At 39.2% G+C, this 27388-nt stretch overlaps 2 protein-coding genes across 4 annotated transcripts; one reads left to right on the forward strand and one right to left on the reverse strand.

Moving 5' to 3' along the window:
- Nucleotides 1-50: 50 nt before the first annotated feature.
- LOC6047680 (poly(U)-binding-splicing factor half pint) lies at nucleotides 51-24341 on the forward strand. Of its 3 annotated transcripts, XM_038250709.1 has the most exons (6): nucleotides 51-209; nucleotides 524-755; nucleotides 3841-3855; nucleotides 22252-22537; nucleotides 22761-23264; nucleotides 23326-24341. In XM_038250709.1, the coding sequence occupies exons 1-6, from the start codon at nucleotides 189-191 to the stop codon at nucleotides 24284-24286; spliced, it is 2019 nt and encodes a 672-aa protein (XP_038106637.1). In that variant the 5' UTR covers nucleotides 51-188; the 3' UTR covers nucleotides 24287-24341. The 3 variants fall into 3 exon arrangements, with proteins under 3 accessions (XP_038106637.1, XP_001864710.2, XP_038106638.1); XM_001864675.2 differs by lacking the exon at nucleotides 3841-3855; XM_038250710.1 differs by lacking the exons at nucleotides 51-209; nucleotides 524-755; nucleotides 3841-3855 and adding an exon at nucleotides 4774-5550.
- A 290-nt stretch (nucleotides 24342-24631) lies between these two features.
- LOC6047679 (NADH dehydrogenase [ubiquinone] 1 alpha subcomplex assembly factor 2) lies at nucleotides 24632-25322 on the reverse strand. The gene has a single exon (XM_001864674.2). It carries the CDS (start codon nucleotides 25200-25202, stop codon nucleotides 24756-24758), a length of 447 nt encoding a protein of 148 aa, XP_001864709.2. The 5' UTR covers nucleotides 25203-25322; the 3' UTR covers nucleotides 24632-24755.
- Nucleotides 25323-27388: the final 2066 nt, after the last annotated feature.

Here is a 27388-nt window from a genome sequence, read left to right on the forward strand (position 1 = left end):
ACAACCCAGCTCCCGTGCTGTTGATGACGATGATGACAGCGCGTCCTCTCTTCGTCAACGCAGCTGTCACTTTTTCCAAAGGTGAAAATTTTGCTCAAGGTGGCGGCTCAACTTTCTTCAGCCTAGCGTCAAAGTGCTCGGAAACGTTTGCAAAAGTGCACAAAAGTGGTCCATTTCTGCCGTAGATTATGAACGGAGCCGTAGTGATGGTGAGTAAAGTGAAGATTTGCCCGGGGAAGTGTTTTTCGGCGGGTAAAATGCGTTTTCCAAAACGGGTCCTCGCGGAGCACCAGCCAAAAATCCATCATGGCGGCGCGGATTTTTGCTGTCCGTTGCGAGAGCTGATGGGCTCTCTCGCGTCGTTGCGCTCTCGCCCACTTTCTCTCTGTTGATGTTTTTTTTGGAGGGGTGGTCGTCGGCTTTGGGTGGTTTGTTTACGTTTCTAGTGATGTGCCGGCATTCTCTCGAGTTGGGCTGTTTTGATTCTGGACTTATACTGATTTGACTTTCTTTTTTTTCATAGGGAGGCAACAACGACTACTCGAACAGTGGTAACGATGCGTCGCCCAGCCGGGACGACTACCGCAAGGAAGGTTCGGAAGAGCCATCGCCGTCCAAGTCGTCGAGCTCGTCGTCCAAGCGCGACAAGGACCGTGGTCGGGACCGCAGCAGGGATCGTCGCGATCGGCGCGATCGGGACCGTAGCCGCGACCGGGATCGCAGCCGTGACCGGGAAACACGGGACAGAGACCGCGGTAAGTGACGGAATGTTTGGAGTTGATTTGACTTCAAATTAAGGATATTATTGCGATTTTTGTAGATTACTGTAGAGTTTGTGATTCTGCACAACGGTCGAACGTTTATAATTTCTATTTAGAGTGTTGATTTTTGTTTCACTAAATTTACACCTGAGAAAAATACGTTGTATTTACTTGGTCGAAGGTCGATCTTTCATGATAAAGCTCATCTTCAAAGAGCATAATTTTATCAAGATTAAATGCAATTTTGTTTTCTCTTATTTTCTTTGATCTTTCAAGATTCAAACTTATAGTTCTAAAAAATAATCCTAATTTTCTGCTGCACAGAACAATTATTTTTATCTTTCTTTTCTGTGGCTTGACCAATTACGAGAGTATAATGCATTGAGATTGCATTTGAAAATTGGGAAAATTCAACAAAAAGTACCACAATTCTGAATTAAACACAGAGTTAAATATTTGTAATTGTTATAAACTCGAGTGCAATTTCGAACAGCTTTCAAAATCCTCTGCTTGTTAGATACTGCTGAGCCATTCAGTAATATTAAATTCTAGTCTAATATATTGGCAATTAGAGCTTATCCTAGCACGAGTGACAACGGCCTACGTTTGAACTCAAGTTTGACTTGGACGGTGAAGAGGGAGATCAGGAATCTGAAAAACAACAGAACTGTCGGCAACGATCGGTTACTCGGTGAGCTCTTCAAATATGGAGGAGAGAAACTGGCGAGCGCGCTTCAATGTGTGATCTCCAGCTGTCACACCATGCCAAGAGGTTCGTGAGACCCTACTAAGCGGGCTTCAATGGTCTCCGACAAATCCTCGAGAAATGTCGCGAGTACAACTTGCCCACAAATCACATCTTCATCGATTTCAAGGCGACCTATGATACAGTCGATCGCGAGCAGCTATGGCAGATTATGCACGAGAACGGATTTCCGGATAAACTGACTCGGCTGATCAAGGCTACCTTGGATGGTGTGATGTGTCTCGTCCGTGTTTCGAGGCAACTAGGGGAACCCTTTGGATCACTCCGAGAGCTGCGGCAAGGGGTTGGCCTATCCTGTGTGCTGTTCAACATCGTCCTTGAGGGCATTATTCGAAGAGCGAGCATTGACACGAGTGGCACGATTGTGAGCAAGTCCTACCAGCTGCTTGCTTTTGCCGATGACATCGCCATTGTGGTGAGAAACCTGGAGACGCAAGACGTGTAGGACTTGACATGATTACGACGAAGACGAAGTACATGAGAGGAAGGGGTTCGAAGGATGTCGGCCCCAAGCCTAACCCCTCTAACTGTGGATGGTGATGAGTTGGAGAAGGTGAGCGAGTTCGTGTACTTAGGATCGCTGGTAACCGCTGACAACGACACCAGCGAAGAGATCCGGACTCGTATTTTTGCTGGGAATCGTGCGTACTTCGGATTACGGAAGACCCTCATATCTGATCGAGTGCAACACCGCACGAAGCTGACGATGTACAAAACACTGATTAAACCGGTAGTCCTATATGGCCACGAGACCTGGACGATGCGGCAGGAGGATGAACGTAGCCTGGAGTCTTCGCGCGGAAGGTGCTATGAACGCTCTACGGTAGAGTGCAGGTGTCTGACGGAGTGTGGCGACGACGCATGAACCACGAACTGCACACGTTTCTTGAAGAACCGAACAGGCGTCTGTTTGCTACAGCACGCGTACCTGGTGCGCTATGCTGATTGGTATGGCATGATATGTATTGTGATGACACACTACCTTCCCTTTTACGTGTATTACGAAATTACCGAATGACCGACACACTACCTTCCCAATCGAAATCCAGAAGGAAAAAGATCACTAGTTGTGTTGGTCCGATCCGGGATTTCAACTCCGATCTATCGCTTACGAGGCGGAAGCGTTAGCACAGGGCTATGTGAAATGAACGACACAGCAGTTGAATGGTGAGACACTCGAGGGAATCGTCGAAGCCAGGATAAACGTTGAGGATGGTGGAATAGCTGTCGACCCGGCTACGTTGGAGGAATAGCTAAGGCTGTTAAGGAGCTCAAGAACGGTTGGTTAACCTCCCATATCACCCCGATCTACAAGAGGAGGCAATGTACTTGTAAGTTCCGAGAGGACAACCTGCAAACACACCATTTGTTTATCGACTTCAAGACGGCGCCTGATTCAGTCCAAAGAAATGAACTTAGTAAAGTTATGCTAGAACACGGTTTTCCCGCTAAAGTTTAAAGACTGATTTTCGTCAAACGTGTGAATAGTGGATGTGACATGCTTTCGTTACCTTGGATAAGCGGTATACGCACTTCGGAAGGAATCGATCAAGAAAAAAAAAATCAAATGGGCAGCAGCTGCAGCGCAAGCAAGTCAGAGAGGGCGAAGAAAAGTCCCAAGAAATTGCTCCCTCTCCTTTGTTCTGTTGTTATTAAAGCTGTTTCTTGACCCCTTTCCTTCCGATCTGCATACTAGCCTATAGACTGAATCAGAGCGATCACCAAGTGCTGTTCAGAGGAGCTGTGAAGATCGGATTGACGATCGCAACTGTCAAGACCAAGTTGCTGGCAGAGCGACGACGGATTGGTGCTGCAAATCGGGCCTTCTATGGTCTCTACAAGACATTGATACTCCATGTGGCTCGTTATAGATATGATGCGTAGACGTTGAAGGCTATCTCGTAAGTGACCGGTGGAGCAAGCGCATGAAATTTGAGTTGTACTAAGAAAACAAACATGCTGAAATCGTGAATGTCATCCAGCACGACATGCTGAAGTGGGCTGGACATGTAACCAGTATGTTTTCCGCATTCCAGAAAGCCTTGAGAACAAATCGGCGCAGTTAACTCGAGCAGTATTTCTAAAATCTGTGCTCAAAAATTTCGTTCACAATTTGTTTCACAAATCACAAGTTCATAACATAAAATTTGTAAATAATACTGATAGGTTCAGTAGTTTCTACATGCAGAGTATCACCCATGTTCTAAATATGGCACTCATTATTCTATTACAAATTTTCAACCGCTTCCCGCCCAACGACAGATGATCTGCATTTTTTCTTCTTTTCTTTCTCTCTTATGTTTGTACTTTCAGATTTTAAATATAAAGGTATGTCCGAGGTCAGGGTCTCAGAATCGCGTTTGGCACTCGTTTTAACCCTCACTCACACCAAGCCCCGACCACCCCCTTCTCTCAAGCCAAGCCAACCACTCTGAGCCGCTGATCGACGCGCACACGAATACCTTTGCAAAACTTTTCTTGGTGGGACATCTCTTGGAGTGGAAAAAAATCCGGTTCGGTTCGGTATCCCTCAAATGTTTTGAACGAATTTCTTCTTTTGTGCAAATTTACCAAACCAAAAACCACTGTAATTACGTTTCTCCCTCTTCTTTTTTATTGTATTTATTTTTCTCAAGAGGCTCTCTTTTTGCTCAAACAAAACCAAAAAATCATCACCACGATCGTCATAACTCACACGAAAAAAAAATCGCTCAAGCTCAAGACTCGTCGACAGAACCTGAGCCTTCCGGGAGATTAAGAAACTGGCGCCATCGTTGGCCACGCCCACTGCATCCGACGAAACGCACCGCAGCCGTTGAACCAAACTCGAAACGATTCGGAAAGGATTCGACGTCGGCGAATAATTTTCTTTTTTCTTTTCTTTTTCTTTCTCAATCTCAATCGTGGGGAACGAAAACTAACTCGCGATGTTTGAAATAACGACAACTCAAAGGCCGGAAAAATCACCATTTCATTTAAAAAAAAAAAACACGCACACGCACAAAAGAATATTTTTCATCAGATGTCTCTGTTTTTTCTTTCTTTTGTGTTTTTCCATACTTTCAGCCATCTCTAAGTGTGTGATTGTCTCCTCTGTTTCCCCGTTTCTGCGTGTTCGTGGGCGTCAAGAAGAGACCTCAAGATATAAAAGGGTTGCGAGAAGAAAAAAGAGAAGAAGAAACAAGTTCCATCCCCAAAACATACGAGTAGAGCTATTCTCACCCTCCCTAAACTAACACAATGGATTTGAATCGAGAGAGAGGACCCCGGATTAGTCGCCGATTTTTACTCTCACTCTCTATTTCTCTCTCTCTCTTTCTGTATCTTTCTCTCTGTTTCTCTATTCTCTCTTTGAGTATTCTTTTTTTATTTTCTTTCCACATCACTTCGATCGACAATTCCCAACATCCCCTCTATCATCATTACCCTGGTGTCATTTGTCACATGTGTAAATCAACCGATCTGCGTGTGTCCGTCCATCCCATCGGGAAAGTGTCCGGTTGTCGTGATATCCTACCTTGCTCAATCGCTCGCGCTGGTCCCATGCCGATCAGCTAGCTAGAACTCCTCGCTCATCTTGTTCCATTGCTCATTGCCAAAAACCAAATCGAAAAAAAAACAATCCAACCCGGAAAAAACACCAATTCTCGATTAATCCATATTATTTTTCTATTTATTTTTTTATTTATTTTCAGGATCTCTATTTCTCTCGCATATTTTTCCGTTTTTGTTTTCGTTCTTTTTTATATCTTTCTCTCTCGAAACCAAACAAATTCTGCCCCCGTGAGCCGCGAACAAAACTCGCGCGAGACACGCACACAATTGACAAAACCCTCCCACCGCGCTTGCGAGCGCGAGCGACATTAACCTCTACTGAAAACCCCCTCTGCAAACACACACGCTCAGAAACGCGCGTGGCCGTGTGTGGGTACTGAGAGAGCGAGAGGAGAGTGCCCCATGCATTGCTCTCTCCTTCGCTCGCCCGATCAAAAACAAACTTGAACACTCGCGTGCCGAAAAGAGGTTAGCTTTGCATTTTCTACTAAAATTAAATTTCTCTCGCGTATCTGTTTTTTTTTCTCTCTCTCTCTCTGTTTCTCTCTTCTTCTCTCTGCCATTTGTATTCTCTTCCCACACAGCGAACAAGAAGAAGAAAAGAAGCGCGAGGCGGCTGTTCGAGTGGACCGCTCGTTGATTTTTCCTATATTTTTTTCTTATTTTTGGGGATTTTGAACAATTATTTGAATGTAATTTCTAAAGGTTCCATGATACTATTTTATTTTTTTCTTTTTACCTTCGGAAATCGAAAATTGTTGAATTCTGTCGCTCATTCGCATTACAAACTGAAGCTTCTTCCCCTATAGATTCTGTGAAATGTGATCCGTTCACAGAATTCTCTCTGCGGTAAACACAACGCAGTAGGGCTGGCCTCTTAAATTTGTGTAGTACGTTTTCAGAAGTTCTGGAATGCACTACTCTAAAAAACACGATTAAAACCCATTTCTGATCACATTTTTCATTGTAATCAAACAATTTGACAAGACAACAATGTTTAGATGGATCAACTATGGTTCCCTTGGAACGAGCTTTCAAAGAGGACTTTTCTGTCAAGAAGGGCCGCGAAGTTCTGAGTCATTGTACTCAGAAAAAATAAGCTTTATTTTATATCTCAAATTTAAGCTTAACTTTAAGACCCAATTATCAATATTAACAAAAAAAAACGTTACTTAATCCACCCTTAGGTGGTTGTTGCCTTCCTCACATTTAGAGGGTAATGCTATCCAAAATACAAGGGCGGATCTTTCAGTGTTCTATCAACTTGATTCATTGTTCATACCATCAGATTGGGTAGTCAGATCTTCATAATTCAGGGCACTTATGCGCTTTGCTTAGATCTGCAATCAACTGAACTCGTTGGAAAGGTCTTTTGATCACCTATCCATCGACAGGTCGCATGATAGATCCGGACAACGTTTTCATCGAGAGTTTTTCATTGAGAACTCACAGAGAATAGTCGAAAGAGAATCTTCTCTTCTCCCTTTCGCGAGATATTACTGGAATGCCCAAAGGGCCATTAACTGCACCAATATGAAGCCAATATTGGAGTCGATACGGTATGCAGCCAAGGAATACTGCGCGAGTATCATGCGCGTATGGTATTCACGCTGATATTTGGGTAGATATGACCTCACATACGACGAATATGGGGTCTATATCGTCAATACGGTATGCAGACAATGAGAATATTTTGTGCGTATGATACGCGTATGCAGTATACTCGAAGTGATTAACCCCTAGGGAATGTCAGGGCCGAAACAGTATGATTGAGTTCGAGTTATCACTATAGAACAAGCCTGTCCAACTTTTTTGGCTTTATTTCTCAATCAATTGTCCATTTTCATGGTTTATTTTATGGAGTCGGGTTTCAGATGACCAGTGAACATAACTTTGACAAAAGCTTGAAAAAATATTCTGCAGGTCGTTTCAAATGTAGTTTTTTTTACACAACGACTTCTAACAATACTGCACCCAGAACTGGACATCGGCATACGTACCCTATAGACTCATCCCCCTATCACAGACAAACAGACGTAAATCATTGAACAAATTTAACGAAAATCCATCAATCACAAAAATAATGGAAAAAGGTTAGCTAGTAGCTCGATCTGGTGGCCAATACTAGCATTAAGCATCACTGTATATGAGAATTGGTTAGTGTGTGAGTGAACGCGGTCACTCTTGTTGTAGTGAGAGGAGGGAGATTTGTTTACTAACATTTACATTTGTTTACCAACATGTGAGAAGAATGCAAGATGTTCAAATTCTTAACTCACGCAGACGGTCCACGTCCGCGTCCGATTGCGGCCATGCACTAGGTAAATCTTGCCGAGGAAACATTCGTGTAGGCTGCAGAGGTTGATGGAAAGATGCACCAGTTTGAGGGTGGTTTGGGTATTACTGCGCTGTTTGTGAACAATGCCCACAAATTGGCCATGAGTTTAAATAATAAATTTCTTGGCGTGAGGTTAAGCTACCTTCTCGGCAAGCAATTTAGTCCACTTGCAAGCAACCAAATAATCGTATGAGATAGCAACCAAATAATCGTATGAGTGGCCAGTTTCTGCCATCCAGCTTTCCTGGAGGCCAACATCGGCGATTCGGCGTTGAACGTGAAAAATCATTTATGTACAGAGACAACCTTGTTCAAGATCTAGTTGAAATTTACCAACGCCGACGGATGAAATAACAAAATCAGCTGAATGGGACGGCGTCTCGTTGTTGGAATTGCCTAAGAATCTTCCGATGTTCAGAACACCGGAATCGTTACTCGTAGCTTCCGGCATTTCTTCGTCCAGTGGCTCGTGTCGGTCTAGCAGTAGACTTCCGCAGTTCGCATCCGGCATATCTTCATCCTGTAGCTCGTGTTTTGTGATAAAACTTTCAAACCAATCCGGCGTCTCTTCTAACGGTTCGGCCGGGAAGGATTGAGGATTATCTAAATGCTCAACAGACCATTCAGCGGAATCCACACCCGGAGGCGGGTCCGGATCCAAAAATTCCACCGACCAATCTTCTCCAAACTGGTCCATCCTCACACTCAAGTAGCAGCAGAAAAAAAAAACAAAACTTTTGGCGCGCTAGCTTAAACGTCATTTGAAAGTGTGCCTTGATTGCAGCGCCATCCTATTCTGGTGGATAATCCGAGAACTAAGTTTAAAATTAAATCAGCCGTTATATTCCTGATTGATGGAATTAAAAAGAGATTTACGTCTGTTTGTCTGTGCCCCTATCCTCAACCTAGGGTACATGTGCCCTGGGGGTACCACGAGCGCTCTCAGGGGGTCAGCAAACCCCGTAATGGCGGACATTTGTCCCAAACAAAATATTTGAGAGAAAAAATAATAACAAATTGATTTGAAGCAAAAAATTAACAACCATACCACAAGGTGCAGTGAATTACGGGCGAATTGGTTTTGACCAATCAAAAAATGTTTGAATGACAAATTTATAATTTGCATGCATTAAGAAATTTTAAAAATTTGAAGTAAAGTGCATCGTTTTTGAGTTTTTTTTTCTACGAAAATTTGTTTTAAATTTATGCATTGTGCCAATTACCATTTACTACCATGTTGGTAAAAAAAATCTAATTTTTCATAATTTGGATATTTTTAATTCGACCTTTCTTTGCTAAAATATTAGTTTGGCATAACATTAAAATTATGGATCTCATGGTACGAAAACAACATTACAGTAAATATCTCTCTAAATTTAAAGATCAAGACTTTTCCTTAAAATTGTCACACAAAATACACTCTTTTAAAATTTGAATTTTGAGACTACAACAAATTATAGCCTTCGTGAAATATAATCTAAAATAAAAAAAAATCCAATAAATAAATAAAAATTAAGCCTCATAATCCCCATTTTTTTCAAAACAAATTTGAACGATCAATACTGGAGAACTTCAACAATTAGTTCGTGCTCGTTTCATCCAAGAAATACATTGAAAGCCCACCCATTTGTATACTATGGACGGTATAAATCGAGCCAAACATTTCATTAGGGCACAAAACCAAAACCGCGATTCGAGAAAATCGCTTGCAAAAAGTGCACAACTTGTTTCAATTCCTAGTTAAAAAAGAAGCTTGACTGATGGTATTCTTACTTATGATACGATAAAACACATCATTATCCTCGAACTCTGCTTGAATGCTTCTTTAATTATGTTTTTTTCAAAAAAGTTGACTCGTTTTGTTTGCCCCTCGTTTAAAGGTTTTGTGTATGCTTCAATAGATTGCAAAGAGGCAATTAAGAGGGTCATAAGCGCTGTCATCCGATTGTTGTGTTGAATGATGTTTAATGGGACCTTTTGTTCGAGTTATAAATAAATGAGGAATTCAGCGAACATTATATTAATTGGTGAAGCGATTCGAGAAAATCGCTTGCAAAAAGTGCACAACTTGTTTCAATTCCTAGTTAATTGACTGATGGTATTCTTACTTATGATACGATAAAACACATCATTATCCTCAACTCTGCTTGAATGCAATTTATGTTGAAATAAAACTCATTATTTAAAATCTCTTCCCTTTTAAATATCCAACTGTTGTTCATAATGGGCCCTTTCTAGATGCAATTTCAAAGAGAATTGAAAGGGCACTAAGCGCTGTCATCCGATTGTTGTGTTGAATGATGTTTATGGGACCTTTTGTTCAGTTATAAATAATGAGGAATTCAGCGAACATTATATTAATTGGTGAAGTTTTGTGATCGAATGGTGAGAATAAGGCATGTGAAACATAAAAATTCTTCAAATGTGTACTGAACTGCATTATTAAATATTGTGTTTCTGCAGAAATCTTTGGTGAAACGTCAACCAAACGTTGTTTTGAAGTGAATTAGTGTTAAGAATGTATGAAAAGTTCACTTTATAACATAGAAAGTTCCTCAACTACGAAAAACTAATGAAAAAGAAAAGGGCACAATTGAACTTTTTTTCTGGTTCGGAGTGAACATTGTTATGGGCCCTTTTGAGTTTTTGATTTTTTCAATAGGAAATTGTTTGTTATCAATCTGATTCTTGGAGGGCATGTAGGGAGTGTACTAATGAATGGAATAGTGGAATAATCCCGAATGTTTACGTTTTGGTTTTGTGCCCTAATGAAATGTTTGGCTCGAAATGTGATAGTTCAGGGTGTGCATGAAAGCTTCTGAATAGGTGCCGTTGAAGCGCGCGAGACGTGAGCTGGGAGAGAGTAAATTCAGAGAGGAGAGAGAAAACTCCGTATTTTGCTCTCTCCCTGCTCGCGCGCTTTTAAGGCTCTTTCCTAAAGCTTTCATAAATGAAAGAGATATCCAGAGATAGCACTCGATCTGTCTAAGTCTGCGTAAAAATAATATAAACACTGCATCATAGTGTGCGTGTCAGAAACCATGGAGAAAGCCGAACAGGTTGGGGCTGCTTGGGAATTTTAGCAGCGCGCGTTAGATTTTCAATGGGTATGTAAATTTACAAAATTCTACACCCTGCGAATTGATTTTCTGATCAATTTGGTTAGTTGGCATAGTTGTAGTTTATGATTAGGACTTTTTGAAAGAAAAAAAAATAGGTACATTGAAAAAATCCGTTATTTTATTTCACTTTTTATCGCTTAATGTTAAATCCCCAAAATATTTTTTTTTTATTTTTCTAAAATTTTTATGTTTTTTAGGGGAAAAAAGAAAAAAAAAAACATCTAAGCCATAGTGCGGAATGGTGCTAAATCTGGTTTAGGAGATATGAATTTTTGGAAATATTGCGTTTATTTTGGGAAATGTCGAAAACCTGGACAAACAAATATTAAAAATCATTTTTTGTAGCAAAATTAAATTTGCAATCGAAAAGTATTTGTCATTTTTTGTTGGTGAAAATTTTCCGTTTTTAACATGGTGTCGATTTCTGGAAAAGTCAGGGAAAACCTGGAATTGTCAGGGAATTTTATTTGACCTGGAAAAGTCAGGGAAAGTCAGGGAATTTTAAGCTGGGTCAGGGAATTTTGATGATCTACAAAATTTCATTTCTTTTTGAAAATTCGCCCTTGACGATTTATTTGAATGTCTTCCAGGCCAAACTTTGCAACATTAATAATATTTAATTTTTTATATTGGTAAGTCCGGAAGGAACGCAAAACTCTATATAAAAAATGCTTAAGAAAAGGGTCACGAAGAAAAAGGCATTTCTTCGCGCGTTGCTTGTTTGCAATATGTTAAGGTTTAAAAATCAAATAATTTGGATTTGCTTTGTTGAAAATTACAAATTACTGGTGCACACAGGGTGGGACAATACGAGGCAGTTGCCGCACCATCCTCAGAGATTTTTTCTAAAATTGGTCGTTTGTTCTGCATATAGGGATCACAGAGAAAATCATACATTTTGCCAGAAAGATTAAATGATTTAAACATTCTAAAGTTAAAAAATTCGAACTTTTGAAAGTTAAAAAAAAAAAATCTGAAATTCTAAAGCTCAAAGATTCTAAATTTTAAAAAAATCTGAAATTCTGATATTTTGGAATTGTTGATTTCTTAATTTTTTAAATTCTTATTCTATAATTCTGAAAAAATATAAGGTAAGAATTTTTTTCCAAAATTTCACGTTTGTATTCGTTGGGGGGAGGTGTCCACGTGCTTCCATCCCGCTAGTCCATATGTATGGCATTAGTGTTGTGTTCATTGTATTTGATATTTTGTGAACCACACCGTATGCTATACTCGACAGATATGGACTGGTTCCCGGCCGGGCTGATGGGTCTCGCAGCTGGCTAGTTGAACGTACCTGTTAGAACAGGGGTGACCAAAGTACGGCACGCGGGCCAAACGTGGCCCGCGACGTGATATTTTGTGGCCCGCGGACCCATTTTAAATGATCATGTAAAATGGCCCGTTGACCACTTGTAAAGTGATTTTATACTTTTTCAAAATTAAGGATTATTTCAAACTTTTATATGCTAATCTTTTTTTAATTTATGTTATTAAAAAAAACTTATGATTCATCAATATTTTGATCCCCACTTTTGGATACAAATAATTTGTTCAAACAATTTATAATTTAAACAATTTCACACGTTTCAATGTGCGTGAAACTAGCAAATATCGTCAAAACTTTCATCAAACATTTTTGGAAATTAAAAAAAAAAAGTTCAAGTTTGATTCAACCTATTCTGTAATAGTTGTAAAAATATTAGTTTTCTTCATTAATTTGCAAGTCATAATGAAAAATGTGGAAACCGGAGTATCAAGTTGGCTGCAAATATTTTACAAAGCTTTTGTCGATCAACCCAACTCTCCCCCATTATTAAAATAATTGGCTCCAAAATCCAGGAGCAAAAATATATTTTCAGAAAAATTCAAAATTTCAAAAAATAAATTAAATTTAAGTGCAATTAGCTGAAATTAAGTAAATCGATGCCAACATTTCAAAAAGCATCATGTACAAACCATGCGTTTTGAGAAAAACACATTTGAATGTTGAGCATCCATTTTCAATTACCATTTTTATATAAAAGCAAAATAAGATGTTCTCATAATAACAAACGATGGAAAACGTTGCTTTTGTTGATACTTGATCATCCATATTCAATAAAACATTATTTCCGTAATTTTATTTGAGAAAAACAAACATAACTTCTTTTGAAAACACCAACGTCGATATCACCCTGCTGTCACTGAGGGGGGCGCTTTGTTATGATTCGTTTTTCTTCGCCGAATGTACATGGCGCTTTTTTCATGTTGCTTTTTTTTCGTCACGAGGTTTATGTAGCCTTTTGTTTGACAGGTTGACAGGGCTATATAAACAGGGACTGCTGATGGCAGAGATTTTGTTTATGTTACTTTATTTAAAATCATGATTAAACAGACTTTACTGCAGTAACTTTTGCTCATTTTTGGTGGAGAGGTAGCTTATTAGAAGTACTTTCAGAATATACAATAACCCAGAAAGTGTCAAAATGTACATGATGCCTTTTGAAATGTTACCGTCGAAATATGTATTCCTTTGCATTTAAAATCATTTGAGCATGTTTGGGTTTTTTAAAAATAATTTGAATGTTAGTGAATTTTCGATGAAATAATTTTTTTTTGTCGAACCTTACACCCAGAACTGGGCATCGGCATACGAGAGGATAAAGAGCACGATTCGGTAGTAATATGGTACTGTGTGCGGACGGAGAGGATAAATCTCGAAATTACCGAGAGTACTTTACTCATGGTTCATTCTCCAAAAAAGTTCATCTATCAAAAAAATAAAGTACCGGTACCGAGACTCAAACCCAAGACCTTCGGCTTATTGAACCGTGCCTTTGCCGTATGGGCCACCATGGTTCGGTGACTAAGTGGCGGTCGTTTGTCCATATAAGCCACTCATAGGATAAACTGTTCCAATGAACGAATGAACACGCGAGAGGACTATACTCTCGCAATATAGCACTTTCCTCACGTTTCTTTTCGTGAGGACTATCCCCTCGTTCTTTAACTTTGGGTTTTTTTGTTGAAAATAATGATTGCAGTTAAACTATACGGAAGCTTAAAACTTTTTTTCATTGAAATGGTGAAATTCTGGCTCTTAACGATTTTCATTAGCCTCACTTAACTTATAGATAAAATTACACCTTTAGATAAATTGTTCAACATGTGATGTCACCATTAACGAAATATTATAATTTTACATTGATTTTTTTTTAAATAACAGAAATTAAATCATGTAAATTAAAATAAAGTAATTTAAATTTTTTAATAACTATTTGGCCCGCAAGCTCATTTGAGTTTCAAATTTGGCCCGGTCTCCAAAAACTTTGAGCACCCCTGTGTTAGAACATCAAATCATGATGTTTTATCCTTTTGTTTCCTTAGTAACAGGAGAATAGTTATTCCAGCAAGGGAAGCAATAGTTTGATCCGTTCAGCTGTTGAAGCAATTGCTTTCGATTCAAACTTGTGCTGAACATTATTGGACTACCTAGACTACTGTTGAAAGGAAACAAACACGAGGGTACAAAGGGATAAGCTCCCCCCGGATGGGGCTAAATTGTGGAACGCTCCCAGTGAGTTTTACTGAGCTGCTTTGGACATTTTAGGTAATAGTAGTACGAAAATAGTTAAAGCTCGGTATTATTTCACTGGGAGGTCGTGTGCAAATTCCCGTGCTTGTGAAGTTCTGTTTCTGTGTCACTGTTGTGTTAGCTTGTAACATGTTCGACATGACACTAATAACCAGCAGTGATTAGTTATGCGGAATTTTTTAAGTACGGGAACACGACGAAAATTAGACGACCCGAAGAAATAGTGAAAGTGATAGTGAAAGTAAATTTAATAATAGTTTAATATGATATTACATTTTACAGCTGATTTGAAACTCACTATCAGAATCTAATTCTTTCTTGTGTTCTCTTTTGTTCTTTTCGTTTCAAACTGAATGAGCGAGCATCTGACTTGCTACGCAACCGCAGGATACAACAGACGATGGAGGGGCAAAAAACACCAGCTGTGATCAATACCACACCGACTGACGAGGATTGCTACCAAGCTTGGTGTCCACGGCTCTATGTCCAACCGAGAGACCTCCAAGGTCGCAGGGAAGTACTAATTAGTATCGCCTCTTTGTGTTTGATACTTTTGTTAATACAAAGTCCTTTGCAGATACAAACCACTTTAAAAGTATGCCTCGTGGCCTGCCTTGATCTTTTGCTTATTCTATCCGCTTTCTACCCCCAATGTGTCCTGCACGGAGAACCTGGGGTAGCTTATGGTTGACCTGGGGAGCCCGAGGAATTATGCCGTAGGTGGCTCGTATAGTCTTACTCACCTATCCTCGCGGCAAGGTCTTCCGTAGGTCTACACCCGAACATGCGACGTGGGACTGCATGAATCTTCAGCTGCTGCCGGAAGGGTGTATTCCGAAATTACCGAATTACCGAAATTTCACGTTTGTATTCGTTATCTAAATTTATATTTTTCTCAAAATTAAACTGAACAATGATATAGAAATGATCCAAATAATCTAATTTTGTGTAATCTAAAATGTAAGCAAAATAGTGATGGTGAAATGGAATTAAAAATTAAAAAATAAATTCAAGAATTAAAGAAATAAAACAAAAATTTATGGAATAAACAGGGTTGTTACGGACGGCGCGAAGTTGGTGCGGATCTCGCGCGTAAGCAATTTTGATAAAAAAAAATATTGGGAGAAATAAAATTACTTTCAACTTTAAAAGAAAAATATTATTAACAATCAGGATAATTTTCTGTTTTTTGTTTTTTTGTTAAGTGCAAAAACTTCGATTTATTTTAATTGAATTTTCTTTGTTGTTTTTATTTTCTCAATAAGAAACGTCGAAAGATGAAGATGAAAATTATGAAGAGATTTTTTTTTCAAATGTGTTGTTGAGGTTTTCTTAAATAAATGTTTTACTACACTCAACTTATTTTTAAACATACTGACTCTGAATTTTTAATGCAGGCCAAGGGTGCATGATACTGATGATACTCGTCGGTTGACACACCTAGGCGAGGAACATCCCGGAAGGAGCCCAACTACATCCGTAGTGCTGTTTGGACAAAACAGCATGGCCCTGGTTCCTTGCAAGTGTCCTATTTTCTTACCTCCACGTTGGCTTGGTTTAGTCATCATGATGACAAGGTGTAACCTAGCTGGTGGCCTGTGGAAACGACTCGTAAACCTTTGACCAGCGAGGGTCAGAGTAGAGACGGCTAGAAGAAAGGGGCGCGTCAATGTGGGAAAGGGAAGTAATTTGTGATTGTAGACGGTATTGTTTTGATTCGCAGTATGTTGAGTCAACTGCTGTGGATGTACCTGAAACATCACACAACGGGGTTTCTCTTCTTTCCGTTTTTATCTATCATCTATATTCTGTTAATTTTGTTTCACTGATTCTCTAACGTGGCTTCTGTTTACTATCCTCCATTTGATTTCGATTTTACTCATTTGATTCTCTTATTTCTCAACGCTTTTCCACTCTATTTTACCAATTGATGCTGCTGTAACAAACTGTCTGCTTTCCCTTAAATTGGCAGCGATGTCAATTTTGTTTATCATGTGCCTTTTCTTTATTTATGTATTTGAATAATTTCTCATTTTCACTGTAAATTGTCCTCAATACAAGCTAAGCTTGTTTGTTACCTCTATTTATTAACTATTGTTAATTTCTTTATCTTCTTCATAAATTACTATCTTTCTTTTACTATTGATTCTTTACATAGTATATTTCCTTCACTGTCCATTGTTTCGAAACTTCACCTTTTTCATAAGCAAGTGAGGTTCGAGCACTTACTCAATTTTTGGAATGATTAAAGAATTAACACAAATATGACTATTGTACTTTTGAAAAACTTTTATAAAATGCTTAGGACCCAAATATTGTAACAAAACACCGCGACAAAAGAAATAGCAACAGATAAACACGACTCAACAATAGGGAAGATTTCAGGAGAAAACAATACACAGTAAAATAACAACTAGTTTTTGAATTCAAACCAAAAATAAAAAAGTTTTTGCTTTAAAGAAAGTTGATAGGCACACTTTAAATGGTTAGGCGCTTATACTTACATCAAACCCTACGTAATGTACCACCCCCGGCCGAGTTAAAATGCGTAACCGGAAAAGAAGGTGTGCATGCCTGGCACGAACACTCAAAGCGTGTTCTAGCGTGTTGCTCGTACTGACTCAGAGCAAGGGTGAGATGTAGGTGTAAGGGCAGTGCGTGTTCGTCGGGAACCTAGTGCATAAGATCGGTCAAGGCCCGTTCTTACACTGAAAATTGCGAATTGCGAATACTGACTCTGAATTTTTAATTTCTTTTAAGTTTTGAGTATTTTTTTACCCTTATTTAGTGTTCTTTTATACTGGATACATTCAATTTTAATCTTGTGAATCTTAATCATGTTTTAAACTTTTCTCAGACATTAGGTGCTTGTATCCAAAATATGAGCTTGATTGGACGTAACAGAAGCTGGCCTTTGAATTTTAGATAGGATTCAACCAGAAGAAATATTTTTTTTTAAATTTAAACATTCTCGAAGAAAAAATGTCTGCCTGTGCGGATCAATCGGACCGCGCACTGGACTCACAATCCAGACGTCGCCGGTTCGAATCCGGAGGCGGACGCAAAAAATTCTCAGTGTAAAATAGCTAGTCGGTGCCCTCTCCCCGTGCCATACATTCACACTTCGGAGACCCGGGAGACGGAGTCTTGTCGCAAAAAGAACAATACACGCCTGTGGATCCGTTGACGAAACCGAATGTTTTAAGATTTCTTAAATTCTTAAATTCTTAAATTCTTAAATTCTTAAATTCTTAAATTCCTAAATTCTTAAATTCTTAAATTCTTAAATTCTTAAATTCTTAAATTCTTAAATTCTTAAATTCTTAAATTCATAAATTCATAAATTCATAAATTCTTAAATTCTTGATTTTTGTTACCATCTCAGATTACAGAAAACCTGATAAAATTTGAAGTATTTTTGGAGTTATTTTTTTCGGTTAGAGACATTTTGAGAAGAAGATATAGGAAAATTTTCTTCGATTTTTCTAAGTGACGCTTTGGTAAGATTATCAAGTATGAACTGTATCTTAAATTCTCAAGATCGAGGATTTATTATAATTTTTAATTTTTATTATTTTTCTTTATTTAGATTTTTAGATCTAAACTTCTAAATGTTGATTTTTTTATTTTTTTTTTTTGCCAAAATGTTTGTTTTGGCTTTTCCCTCGAGTTTACCTAATCCTAGCAAAAATACATTTTCAGCATTTCAAGATTCTGTGTTCTGAGTTACAAAATTGAATTTAGTATGATACTCTTGAATGTTTGCCGCATAATAATTTATCTTGAAATGACGCGGATTTTGCGTTGATAGGGTTTCGGGATGGCGCGGATTTTTTTTTTCGATTTCTCTGTAACAACCCTGAACAAAGAAATTTGAGAGTTCAAGAATTTATAAAATATGGTCTCTTCGGAAAAGTAGTTTCAATTTTAATTAAGATCCAGCATCCGAGATTTCATAGGGATTGTACAACTACATTTTACATATTTTTCCCAAACAACATTCAAGGATTTACAAGGAGGAGTTCCCGTGGTCAGATTGAGCTTAAATTTGAAATCTATTCCAATACACCCAAATATCTAAGTTTGATAAATTATGACTTTTTGAAAAGCTCGAGCAGGTTGTATTTTAGGATCTGGTCAAGGTAGACATTTTTTTTAAATTTCATAGCAAAAATATTAAAAAAAAAATATTTAAGAAGATGTTTTCTTCAAATATCCAGAAAACCGTTAACTTTAAATACAAACATTGTTGAAAAAGACCTAGATTTTTGTAAAACCGTAAACATGTACTTGAAAAATTCACATTTAATTGTATATTTTTCTTAGTTTTTTAATTTTTTTAAAATCTTAAGGTTCGGCAAAATTACATATTTTTTCAAGTGGAGACCAAAACTTTGAGTTTATTTTTTATAAAAACACAATCAAAAATGGCATCGACCTAATTCGTTTAAAAATTCGGCAAAAGGCATCAATTTTTAAATTAAACATGACTTCTTAGCTTACATTAATTCAATTTTTTGAAAACTTTTAGCTTTAAATTTTTATTAGGAAATGAAGTGAAATTAACTAATCGCAATTTGAAATTTGCAACAATTTTAATTGTTAATTATTTCCAGAGTTTTTTTTTAAAGGTCCTATAAGCTAATGAGTGTTTCATATCTCGACTTTTTTTATTAGGTCCTATAAACATATGAAAGACAATAGCTTTAGGACCTTTTCAAAAAAAAAAAAAACTCTGGATATGTTTATAGGACCTATAAAAAAATCTCTAGATTTTTTGGTAAAGGGCAACATTTAAAATGACATCACAAGATAAAAAAAATAGGACATTTTTGTGGTTGCTCATTTTGGATGTTCAATAAAAAAAAATGATTGAAAAAATAAAAAAAACTTTTTTAAATTTTTGCAGAATCCATCTTTAAAAAAATAAAATAAAAAAGTCATTGAAGTTTTTCAATATCTTAAATTTCCAATACTCAAAAAGGAAAATGCATGAAACCATAAAAACGCTCCAATCAATATGTTAGTAAAAAATAGAAAATAAAAAAAAATGGTGGTCTGGAGAGGTCAGGGAAAAGTCAGGGAATTTTATTTTGGGATTTGGATCGACACCATGTTTAAGTTATAGCTACTTTTAGGCAAGGGTCCTGATTGCTCCTAAAAGACTCCTCCACTCGCGACCTCAACACTAACGCGAAATCTCTCTTTTCTCTACTCTCACTCCATTCGGGTAGTAAAGCGAATAGTTCAGAGAGACCGATTGCGTTATGTCGCCCTCCGCTAAATCGATAGTTTTTGTTTTGCTCATTTATTAAACTGCTTAAAATCAATGTTATCAAAAATGTTTTACAGTTTCAACTCTGCCATATACAATAGTGCAGGCCAAAAGAGCGCCGAGATAGTATTTTGTTAGATTCTCTCTTCTGTGAACGTATTCGTGTGTGACTCGGGTCGAGCGACGGAGTATGCAAAGAAATCAGTAACAACTTTTCAAAAGGGCGAAACCATCAGATGTAAACAACCTGGGTTTTCGTCAGAATCATGTAAAGCGAACAAAACTGATTCTAAAACACCCTCCAACATCTCAAAATTCCGAAAATACGTAGTTTTACAAGCAAAAAACAAAAGGGCTAATCAACAACATCAATCAAAACAAACCAAATTGAGTTCTGACGTATATTTAGAAACATAAAATAGTTTAACCACTTTTTTTTCCTTAAAAACCCGAAATATACAACAAAAAAAAAACACACACAAAAGGGCGAATCGGTTGTTTACATCTGCTTTTTGGCGTAACCTGACGGGCGATACCGTTGTTTTGGTTGGGTGGGTGACGAATACGGTGGGGCGAAAATGTAGGCACGCTCTTCTTTTTCTCAATTTTAATAGCAAAAACACCTTAATTAATTTCAAATTGCTCTCTATGATGAAATTATTGCTATTTTTTATTACGTTTTGACAAAATTGATGGTTTTCATGCTTTTCGTGGAAATAGGAATTGATCGAAAATGCAAAATTTTGAATGTTGATTTTCCCGAAACGGCAGGATTTTGTGTTTCGCCCTTTTGAAATGTTGTTACTGAAATTTACAAAGTATTTGTGTCTCGCGAATGGTTGCGGGCTCCAGTCGGCCAAGAATTGCTCGGCAATGAGTGAGAGATTTCTTATCTTTGAACTGATAATCAGGACCTTTGCTTTCAGGGATACATTTTCGATTTCTTTCGATGATTGCATTTTTAAAATAATTCTTGAATGAAAAGTACCCCTGGATATTTTTGAAAGGTTGTAAAATTTCCTAAAATTTTCTCGTTTCTTCGTTTCAATTCGCTTCTGAGATACAGTTTCACAAAGAATTCGAATCGATCAAAATTAGTTTTTCTAACTTTTATATAGTTAGCCTGTAATTTTTTACTGACGATATTCTCGGAAGCTATTGGTTTGATATTCAATGTCAAAATTGCAACATTAGAAAAAAAAATTATCCTGCCAAACAAATATTTCTATTTTTTTATCTCGGAAACTATTGGTCCATGTGGTCTACCAAATATGTTCCAAAACTACCCCCTCTAAAGTGTCAACTTGGTTTATGGATGGACCAAATGTAGCAACGATCTATACCAAGTGTGCCCAAACTTTGGACATGCGGGCCAAATCACATTTTTCTGAAACACGGCAGGCCGGAAATAACGTTTGGTAAAAGTAAAAACAATTATGTAGGTATACAGCAATTCCCCACGAAAACAGCATGGAAAAAACAAAAGTGCTCGGATCGGGCTCAACATTTTTCTGGGGGTTCCCTGGCACAAAATAATTAGACCCGTATTTTTTTGTTTGGCCATTAGGGTGACCTATGCCGTGTTAGGGTGGTCTGAAAAATTGCCATTTTCGTCGATTTTCGCAAAAACCACTTTTTTCGAAAAATCATAACTCCTCGCCATTTCAACCGATTTCAACTGTCTTACACGCAAATGAAAGGTGATAAATTGGCCTTTCAATGAAAAATAGTAAAAAGTTTGGAAAACTAGCCTAAAATATGCAAAGTGCGTATGAAACTTTAAAATGCCGTTTTGACGGTGTCTGGACCAAAGAGCCTATGTCTGGAAATATTTTTATCGGATTCCCCGGACATTTTTACATAACATACTAAAAAATGGGAGGAGTTCATTAACAGGATTCCGAGATATGATTTTCTGAAAATAAAATTCGTGTTTTTCGACGCGCCACGCGCAAAAACCGGAAAATGACGAAATCGGCAAAAAAGCGATGACCTATACATGTCTGGGTACCAAAAGATGCGTATTTTAATTACGAAAATTTTGTTGTTGTTTTGTTGCTGTTGTTGTTGTTTTGTTGCTCTTTGGTCCAGACACCGTCAAAACGGCATTTTAAAGTTTCATACGAACTTTTCATATGTTAGGCTAGATTTTCCAAACTTTTTACTATTTTTCATTGAAAGGCCAATTTATCACCTTTCATTTGCGTGTAAGACAGTTGAAATCGGTTGAAATGGCGAGGAGTTATGATTTTTCGAAAAAAGTGGTTTTTGCGAAAATCGACGAAAATGGCAATTTTTCAGACCACCCTAACACGGCATAGGTCACCCTAATGGCCAAACAAAAAAATACGGGTCTAATTATTTCGGCCAGAGAACCCCCAGAAAAATGTTGAGCCCGATCCGAGCACTTTTGTTTTTTTCCATGCTGTTTTCGTGGGGAATTGCTGTATATAAAATGGTGTTGCAAATAACTTTCGTATATATATATTGAAAAAAAAAAGAAATAAATTTGATGAAAATCGATTATCTCAATCATAGTTTTAGCTCAATCCATAAACCACGTGGACACTTAGAAATGTAAAATAAATTCATCTTTTTCTAATCACCCCAATTTTTAACAAAATGAATTCCGTTATCATGTCGGTTTTACGATGTTGGTATTGAAATCAATTGGAATTTTCTTGGGATGTTTTTTTTTTTTCGCAGGATACCATTCTTCGAGGTTGTCTACAACGGAACACTCGGCGAACATTCCCGTTTTCTAACGGAAAATAATTAAAAATAATATTACTTATTAAACCAACGCACACGTGTCTCTGCCAAAATTTTTCTAACGCGCCTCCCCCTCTCTCCGTAGATTCCAAGGTCCAACCGTACATCATGCAGCCGGTGTACGACCTGCGCCAGTCCGGTGACGTCGCATTCGGTCCCGGAACCCGTTCCGCCCTGCTCGGCATCCTGGGTGGAGCCCTGCCTCGCCTCACCACCGAGCAGCACGAGCTGGTGACGCGCGCCAAGAAGTACGCCATGGAGCAGAGCATCAAGATGGTGCTGATGAAGCAAACGTTGGCCCACCAGCAGCAGCAGCTGGCCAGCCAGCGCACCCAGGTCCAGCGGCAGCAGGCTCTTGCGTTGATGTGCAGGTGCGTTGACTCTTGTTTAGTTGAAATCTCTTGTTTTGGTGTGAACATGATGTGAAAAATAATATTGAGAATGGGACGGAACTGTTGAGTCCCGAAGCAGGATGAACTCCGCTTTCGGATGACCGTTACTCGTAGCTGATAAGATCTGATTGCGTTTGCGGGAAGGCAGCGTTGATCGACTTCGCTGTTGATCTTTGAATAATTGATTTGCGTTTTTCCACAGAGTCTACGTCGGCAGTATTTCGTTCGAGCTGAAGGAGGACACCATCCGGGCGGCGTTTCTGCCGTTCGGTCCGATCAAGTCGATCAACATGTCGTGGGATCCGATCACGCAGAAGCACAAGGGGTTTGCCTTTGTCGAGTACGAGATCCCGGAGGGTGCCCAGCTGGCGTTGGAGCAGATGAACGGTGCGATGTTGGGTGGACGTAACATTAAGGTCGGGCGTCCGAGCAACATGCCCCAGGCGCAGCAGGTCATTGACGAGATCCAGGAGGAGGCGAAGAACTACAACCGCATCTACATCGCGTCGATTCATCCGGATCTGACCGAGGAGGACATCAAGAGTGTGTTTGAGGCGTTTGGGGCGATCGCAACTTGTAAGATGTCGCAGGGCAGTTCGGCGCACTCGCACAAGGGGTACGCCTTTATCGAGTACCAGACGAACCAGTCGGCGATCGAAGCCATCGCCAGCATGAATCTGTTCGATCTGGGTGGGCAGCTGTTGAGGTGAGTTTGGTGGTTCGAAGGTTTGTGTGAGCCATTGCTTATGGATTTTTTCTTTCAACAGAGTTGGTCGTTCGATTACTCCGCCGAATGCGTTGATGGGTCCGGCCGCAAATTCTGCCATGCCGACGGCGGCCGCAGTTGCTGCAGCAGCTGCCACAGCTAAGATCCAAGCTATGGACGCCGTTGCAACCAACGCCGTGCTTGGGCTTTCGGCAGCCACTCCAACCCTGAAGGTTGGCCTCGGAACACTTCCGATGGCGCAAAACATTTCGACGGCCTCGAACGTCAATCTGGTAACGCAAGCCCAGCTGGTGGCGGCCGCCGCAGGTCAAACGGCGCTGATGTCGCAGCCTGGTTTGCTCGTACCGCCGGTTCCCAATGTAGCCGGGTTGGCACCCTCGCTTCTGGTAAACCCTGCACTTATCAGTGCCGCCAAGCCAATTCAGCCACTGCTGAGTGGAGCAAATCCGGCGGTCGTCGCCGCGGCCGCTGCTGCAGCAGCCCAGGCAGCCGCTCAGGCCGCGGCCAACCCGAACGCGACCGCCGAGGAAGTGTTCAAAAAGGCCCAGGAAAAGCAGCAAGAAGAGCTGCAGAAGAAACTGCTCGAGGAGGGCGAACCGCAAACGCTGCAACAGCAGGAAACCATGTCCATCAAGGGCCAAAGCGCGCGCCACCTGGTCATGCAGCGGTTGATGCGCCCGCGCGAAAGCAAGGTCGTCATCCTGCGCAACATGGTCGGCCCCGAGGACGTCGACGAAACGCTGCAGGACGAGATTCAGGAAGAGTGTGGCAAATACGGACTTGTGGAGCGGGTCATTATCTACAAAGAGCGTCAATCCGAGGGCGACTACGCCGAGGACGACAACACGGACGTAATCGTCAAGATCTTTGTCGAGTTCTCCCAGACCACTGAGTCAGATAAAGCCCGCGAAGCACTCCACGGTCGCTACTTTGGCGGCCGACTGGTCAAGGCCGAGTCCTACGACCAGGCGCTCTTTGACCATGGCGATCTGTCTGGTTAGGTTGAAGCAAAAAAAAAAAAAAAAAACAAAATCAAGTTGACAAAGAGCGTGGCCACACTCTGAAATCCCAAAAATCTGAATCCCCGAATGCAACGCGTTTTCGTGCGTGTAAAAACCTACTTCCTCCCAGCGCCAGTCAGGATTAAGAACAAACGTGTATGATCTATTTTAACACAAACACTCTATATTTACTCGCTGCGAGAGCTTGAAAATTCAAGTTTACACAAAAAAAAAGTTACAAAAAAATGACACCCACTCGTTAGGAAACCCCCAAGTGAAACGGACATTTGAAGAAAAAAAGAGATCATGATTTTCAAAGCATTGAAAAGAAAAAAACAGCAAACAGTTTAATTATATCTTACTTTAATATATATATCATTGTATATACACAACTTACGCTTCTCTCCAAGAACAAGTAAAGCAAACAAATAAAAAAAATATTTTAAAAACTAACTCCACATTTCGCAATTTATTTCTCACGCTTTCCCTTGCCCGGCATCACCTCGTAGTCCTCGTACTGCGGGAACGAACCCATCCCGGTCGGGTTCTTCTCCAGCTCGGTCAGATCCTTGGGCTTTGCGTGCTTGGCCTCCAGCTCGGCCGCGTTCTTCTCCTTCAGCTTCATGATGGCCAGGTTGCGCAGCAGTTCCTGCTCCGTCGGAGGTTCCTTCCTCCTGCCGCGCAACCACGCCTCCCACTCGGCCGTCACCTCCTGGTTGTACGCTTCCTTCTCCGTAGGTTCGAACCAGCGCTGGTTGCGCGTCTGCCCAAGTGCCGAGTTTGCCTGGATTTCGTAGTACTTGTTCCCGAAGTAGTCCTCGCCCACGAGGTTGCCTTTGAGCTGGCGCGGCTTCAGCGAGTTCATGAAGGTTTGGAACAGAATGCGCATCAGGCTGCGCGTCGGCGGTTGGGCCATTGTTGCTTTGTTGAATTAGTTCAAATTACACTTAAATATTTCACAATTTCGTTACATAAATTTTCTATCGAGCGATTCTCTCGGTTCAAAATTTTGTAAACACAACATAAGCAAAGCTGCTGATAGGGCACCACCCGACCACCCACCTAGAATGTCACACAACCAGGCCGTTTCAACGTGCAGCGTTGCAATACTTGTTGCGCGACATAAAAATTCAAGTCAAAATTTGTGAAAATAAAAATACTTTTTAGGACGTTACGACGCTATTTCGGAATATGTCGAATATTTAGCATCATCAAAATCAAAATTGTTTGATCTACAGCATTGCCTTGGCGTTTTTTATTTCGAGATTCCTACTCGAAACTAGGCGTCCGAAGGTTTCAAGCGGTGAGACAATCCAACCTCTGTTTACTTACACCTAAACCGGTTCCGTTTTCGAACCGGTTGTTGCGTTTTAAACGGAATGTGTTTACGATTCTAATTAGATTCCGTTTCAGAATTCAGATTGATTTGACTGGGTTGGATTGTGTGTTCAATTACCAACCAGCGACTCAACCGAGACAACTTGTTCTCTCAGGGAGACGACTCCTCCACCTGGACTAAGCTAACGACCTAACCTCTAGGTTAGACCGGGAACAACTTATACTTCCCCGTACGACGAGGATTCCATTCCAATGATTGAAATTAGGTCTTAAAATAAGAGTCTTCCTAACCTTCCTACAAAATTAGAAAAAAATGAACTTCTTAATTTGACCTTGTTAAAATTCGTTACATTAAAAGTTTTTCCCAGTTTTTTTTTCCTGTTTTATAAATAAAAAGTTTTACTGCAAATTTTTGAAAATCTTCTCGGTTTCTAGAATTTAGAATTTTAGGAACATAAGGTATTCTGAATTTAGGAATATAATGATTTTTAAATCCAGAAATTTAAGAATGTTTTCCAGATATTGAGAGTTGTAGGATTTGTTATTTGAAAAATGAATTATTTTTAATCATGAATTCAATTTTTTGGCAAATTTCAACTTTTTAAAATTTTCGTTATTCGTTTTCGTATTTTTTCAATTGGGTACTAAAGCCCTTTGTCAATATTTATGTACAACGGTAAAAAACACGATAAAAACCCATTTCTGATCACTTTTTTTCATATTAATGCAAAAAAAAAATGACAAGACAACATTTTTCCGATGGATCAACTATGGTCCCCTAGGAAAGAGCTGTCAAGTAGGAACTTTTCTGTCAAGAAGGACTGCGAGGTTAATTTTCCAAATTTGATTTAAAAATCCATTTTAAACTCTTTGTGGTCGTACAAAGGGTCATTGTACTCAGAAAAATAAGCTTTATCACTGTAAACAATAATATCAGCAATCCAAGCTTCATTTTAGGACCCAATTCTATTATGTTTGAATGCTATAATGTTAGAATTGGTGTTTGATTTTTTAAGATTATTTTAGTGTTTTAATTTTTTGATTTTTTAATCTCTTTTTCCCCAAGTATCTCAAGTGCGCGCACCGTCCAAGGCGCTCAAACCGAACTGGTAACTTTTTTTGACCGCAGAGTTGACCGCTTTCCTTCCGATAGCTAAGTACGGAGATCGGAAGGAATGTTGTCAATAAATGTTACGCTCTCTTTTCGTGACCCCCGAAGAGAAGTTGACAGTTTGGTTTGAGCGTCTTCGACGGTTCGCTTGCTTAAGATTCTTGAATGAAAAAAAAAAATCAAAAATTACATGTTAAAAAAAAACAAAACATTAAACCAAAAATTAAAGATTTTAAATTTTAAGTTAAATTAAATTAAATTTAAAAATTGAAGAACTGAAACAAAATCCTGAAACGAAAAATTTAAATTAATTCAAATTTTGTTATTCTAAATTTAAAAATAAAATCCTTTTTTATTTTCGTATCCTTTAAATAATTCTCAAATTCTTGAATATGATCCCAAAGCCCTATCCAGCTTTGTAAGCGAAAATGGCGTTCGAATGGTGAACGCCCGAAATGTCAAAACCGCGCAGTGGTACCAACATTGCGAAAAAAGTGTGCCATGGCATGACAGCCAAATTTTTTGTCTAATGTTGGTGCTACTGCGTGATTTTGACATATCGGACGTTCAACATTCGAACGCCATCTTCGCTTAAAAACCTGGATGTAATTTTTTATGTACAACGGTAGAAAACACGACTTAAAACCATTTTT

This window comes from Culex quinquefasciatus, chromosome 2 (assembly GCF_015732765.1).
Source record: "Culex quinquefasciatus strain JHB chromosome 2, VPISU_Cqui_1.0_pri_paternal, whole genome shotgun sequence".
Lineage (NCBI taxonomy): Eukaryota > Metazoa > Arthropoda > Insecta > Diptera > Culicidae > Culex > Culex quinquefasciatus.